This window comes from Gigantopelta aegis, chromosome 6 (genome assembly GCF_016097555.1).
Source record: "Gigantopelta aegis isolate Gae_Host chromosome 6, Gae_host_genome, whole genome shotgun sequence".
Lineage (NCBI taxonomy): Eukaryota > Metazoa > Mollusca > Gastropoda > Neomphalida > Peltospiridae > Gigantopelta > Gigantopelta aegis.
The window spans coordinates 35,154,113-35,159,017 of record NC_054704.1 but is presented as its reverse complement, the minus strand read 5'-3'; the positions used below and the strand labels follow the sequence as shown (position 1 = coordinate 35,159,017).

General features: G+C 37.1%; 1 protein-coding gene across 1 annotated transcript; it reads left to right on the top strand.

Moving 5' to 3' along the window:
* Positions 1 to 2,427: 2,427 nt before the first annotated feature.
* On the top strand, positions 2,428 to 4,346 carry LOC121374503 (Bloom syndrome protein homolog). The gene is made up of 2 exons (XM_041501605.1): positions 2,428 to 2,654; positions 4,184 to 4,346. The coding sequence occupies exons 1-2, from the start codon at positions 2,428 to 2,430 to the stop codon at positions 4,344 to 4,346; spliced, it is 390 nt and encodes a 129-aa protein (XP_041357539.1).
* Positions 4,347 to 4,905: the final 559 nt, after the last annotated feature.

The following is a 4,905-nucleotide window of genomic DNA, read 5'->3' as shown; positions in this document are numbered from 1 at the left end:
CACATCAAGGTTATACACAGAGCAGAAATAATATATTTACCAGTCCAAACGGACAACGTTCCCCCTGGACGCCTTCCAAATGTTTCTCCTCGATATCTCTAAAACACTAGCTATTTATTATAAATCAGGATTTTGCCTGGGGGTACAAGGCGGTACCTCACGTATCATCTCATATTCTACCTCTACTAGAGTCGTTTATTTCTCTCTGATCGTCAGTCTGGCTGTCGCCAACCGCGAGCAATCTCCTGGCCATAAACAGCACTACCGGAGATATTACGTAACTACTAGCCACATGGCCTCCGCACCTGGCTGGGTGTGTATTAGGCGTACCGATCGAGGACCGTCGCGCAGAAGTATTACGTAACAAGTTGCCCATCTGGGCTTAAGTGCAATGAAACTGCACACGGCCCTCTAACACAATTAAAATCGCCACAGGCGAAACAAATTTAAGAGCATGTACCAAATTTAAGAGCATGTACCGTCACAATATTCAACCCCCATTCCTCTGTTTGTACTTAGTATGTATTCCTCTTGTTCCAAGTGGTTCGGCAATATTGATCAATCAAATACTTATTTACCGCCTAGATACATTTTTTTGCTGTGTTTATAGGCAGCCCTTGTTAGCGGAGGCCATATACACGGCAGTCGTATATATAGCCACTTTGTATATATATATATATATATATTCTCTTTGAACAGACCTAATTTTTGTAACTTTCCTTGTGCATCGTCTTGTTCCCAGCGGTCCACGCATTAATAATATAGATACATACATATGTATGTGTGTGTATCATGTGCGTATTTTAAATATTTATGTACGTCGTTCATAGAATGGAAAAGGATGAAAGTGTGTTAGCTACATTGATTAGACATGTAGTGTGTGTGTGTGAGAGAGAGAGAGAGAGAGAGAGAGAGAGAGAGAGAGAGAGAGAGAGAGAGAGAGAGAGAGAGAGAGAGAGGCGCGGGGATGGAGAGGGGGTGGGGTGAGGTGGGGTTTGCAAGCCAGTACCCTAAAGTATTATATTATGTTGTTTTAATATTTTTATGTACACAACCCATGTTTTACCCTTGGCATGTGTTGTTCTAATTGTAAACAAGGGGCTGGCAATAAAACTTGTATATAAAAAAAAGAAGAAAAATAATAATAATAATAATAATAATTGTGGTTTAGTCGTAGATTTACGTTTACGTGAATAACTAGGCTTGCGAAGTTTTCGAAAACTGGACCCTGGTTTCCAAAAATAAGCATTCTGACGCAGATTGACACAGACCACATACACACACACACTTTTTATACGAACACAGTTGGCGATGGAGTGAGGATGTTGGGAACTTTCTGACAAAATATATGTTATATAATACATACTGGTTACACTTAATGGCTACCTTGTAAATTAAAAACCAGGCCAGAAATATAATTTCAGGGGTTCAAAAATTTTGAAACAAATTACTTGCCACAGGACAAGTGCCTATCAGATATTCACTTGCCCCATATATTTTTTCACTTGCCCATACTTCTTAAGGTAACCAATTGTGTTACTCCTATTTAATTTAATACAGTGCTTAATAATGTAATAATCTTGAAAGTAATTGGTTTAATTGCACAAATAAAGAATTTTGCCAATTGGTTACAACACTTACCCAGGAAGTACTAAATGTATATGTTTGTCCAGTTGTTTCCACTGTCTTCTCTACTTGTTGATTTAAACTTTATGTTGTAAATAGTGTCCATTTGTTGATTTAAAGTTTGTTATATGTTTGGTAGTGTCCACTTGTTTATCTAAATATAATTATTGTGTCAATGTATGTCTTAGTGATCACTTGTATCAATCTAATTAAAATTAGCTCCACTATTACATGTGGATCTAACAGCAGCCCGTTGAAACTCATGTCCAGTTGACCTTTCATTCGACCAATCAAAACCTTACTTGCAAACTCATGCCAGTGATTTGAAATGAATTTGAAAACATTCGGGATTATGTCGAGGATATACGAAATGATTCGGGTGAATTACATCTTCATAAATCAAGGCTAATATTCGTTCCTCGTATTCAGCCTTGATACATGTAGTCAAGATTACTGATATCCACTACTAGCGCCCTCTATTGGAAGAAAATTTGTAACACCGATTATGTGCCTTACACGATGACATCGCTGACCAATCACAGCATCGGTAACATGTGACAATCTTCAAAGCAATATCAGTGTTCGCCCGCCAACATGGAGTCCGTTTATGACGATATATACACAAGATTTAAAATTTATAAACTAACAAACAATCAGGTGAAATCAATCAAAACTGTATACGATGGAAAGGATGTTTTTGTCGGTACGAAGACAGGTAGCGGCAAGTCTCTGACGTATGAATGTTTGCCAGTGATGATTCTCGGAGGTTGTGTTCTAGTGCTTGTCCCACTTGTTTCTATAATGTCGGATCAGTGCAGAAAACTTACAGAACTTGATTTTCGAGCGACGTACATATTGAAAGATGTCTCTGAAACTGAAGCGATTCAACGGGGATATTTTGAGTTTGTCTTCGGTAGTCCAGAAATGCTTGTCAGTATAACTGAATGGAGGGATATGCTGAAGTCTACAATTTATCAAGATAGACTGAAGATGATTGTCGTTGATGAAACACATACTGTCATTCAATGGTAAGTCAACAAAATAACATACACACACTACTGATAAAACCCCAGACTCACAGCATATTAATTTAAGAGTAAAAACATGTCTTGTATTCCAATATTAGGCCAAATAAAAAAAAGGTTAGTGATCGTCCTTTTGATCAAACCAATCGGGTTGGTTGGTTGGTGGTTGTGTGTGTGTGTGTGTGTGTGTGTGTGTGTGTGTGTGTGTGTGTATTTTTCAGTGAAAAACTTTATAAAACCTTGGTCCTGGTGACCAGGTACAGAGCTGGCAACTCCATAACAAACCTGGTGCCCTGGGGTCTATCAGGGACATTTTAACGTTGGACCACACTAGACTGATGAAAGGACTTACATATCATTCATGTACACATCACAATGTTGTCCTTCAAACTATGAACACTGTATTATCTTTTTGATGTGTGTTATTACATTTCCTACATTGGCCGCAACCGTTACAGTGCTTATGAAAGTTGAATATTGGCTATCTTAACAAATTTTTAACAGTTTTTAACAAAATAAAAAAAATAAAAAATTCAGGGGCTGGCACATTTTTCAGGCACAGGCGGGGATGTTCACCAACTCTTTTTTCTTTCTTATTGTTTGACCATAGTAATAAACACTTTGCCTTTGGTTCATTATTATTTTGACAATAAATTTAATTGGACCTATAGATAATAGAAATCTGTTACTTTATAATACTTATACTGTTATAGTCACACACTTAATTACTGCAGGCTCTCAATTACCGAGGTATCTACTATTTACAGAATAAAAATTTTGAAGACCCACCTAACATTAGTTTGTACAACTATATGTCCTGTCTGTGGAAAAGTGCATATAAAAGACCCCTTATTGCTTATCGGAAAGAGTAGCCTATGTGGCAGAAGCAGGTTTGCTCTAAAAAAAACCTGTCAGAATGACCGTAAGTTCGACGTCCAATAGCCGATGATTAAACATTCAATGTGCTCTAGTGGCATCGTCAAATAAAAGAAACTTTAACTTTTAACTTTCTCTTGCAAAATGTGAGAATAATTCACTTTGAATTCACTGCCCAAGTTTCCTGCTGAAACAAATCTGTCATCTGGACCCTGATGTTGACATTTGGTCTGACGTCAGTTTTGTAATGACGTGTACAGCTTGTATGGAGGCACAATAAAGGTTGCATAATTTTAACCTAAAATTGTATGCCAGCACGTTGAACATTCATTTTCTCACCATGCTGAATGGATGTTAAACAAAATCATGGCATGGTAACATTATTAAAAAAACAAAATTCCATTCCCCTTCAAAAATTCTTTCATTTGACACCAAATTCCCAAAATTCATTAGAAAAGTTTCCCAATCTTAAACTTGTAGCGATATTTTTTCCCAGTTTTATGAAAAAGGGACCCTGATTTTTAGAGCTAGATTAATCCCTGATATAGTATATATACATTAAACATTGAATAGTAAAACTACAAAAAAGTTTCACAAGTGCCATGGAACTAGAGAGTGCTGTGCTATATAATAAGTATATTTTGTCCCTTTTTCAGGGGTTTGGCCAGTGGTACAGATGCGCCATTTAGAGAATGGTTTTCAAAGATTGGCGAAATCAGATCCCTGTTCCCCAAAGCTGTCATTGCTGCCCTAACAGCCACCACTCCGCCAATTCAGAGAAGAAAAATAATGAAAAGTCTGTGCTTTGGTGCAAACTGAAATAATTTTGGAATCTCCAGATAGAGATAACATTAAAATGTCATCCATGTGCCTAACCAATACTGATTTGGATCAGTCTTTTAAATGGCTCATTGATGATCTACAAACTCTACAAAAGGAACTACCTAGACATGACATATTTTGTGAGAGTATTGCAAATGTGTCGAAGGTGTATTCTGTTTTTTTTAAATACTTTGGTAAAGACTGTCCTTACTTTGAAATGTACCATAGTAAGACACCTGAAACAGTCAAGGAGAAGATCAGATTGGACATGACAGTTGAGGATGTTAAGAATTGTTATTTGTACTAATTCAGCAGGTATGGGGGTCAATTTCTGCTGTGTACATAGCATTGTACATTACGGTTTACCCAAATAAATGGATACATTTGTTCAGCAAATGGGTAGGGCCGGTAGAGATGGGGAATTTTCACATGAACTAATAATGTACAGAGCACACAAGGGTTACTTGAAGAAGGTGGAATCTGATTTAGTAAAACTTGCCATGGATGATTCCGAATGTAGACGACTATTTCTTTGCTCAACCTATCTTGTTGAAAA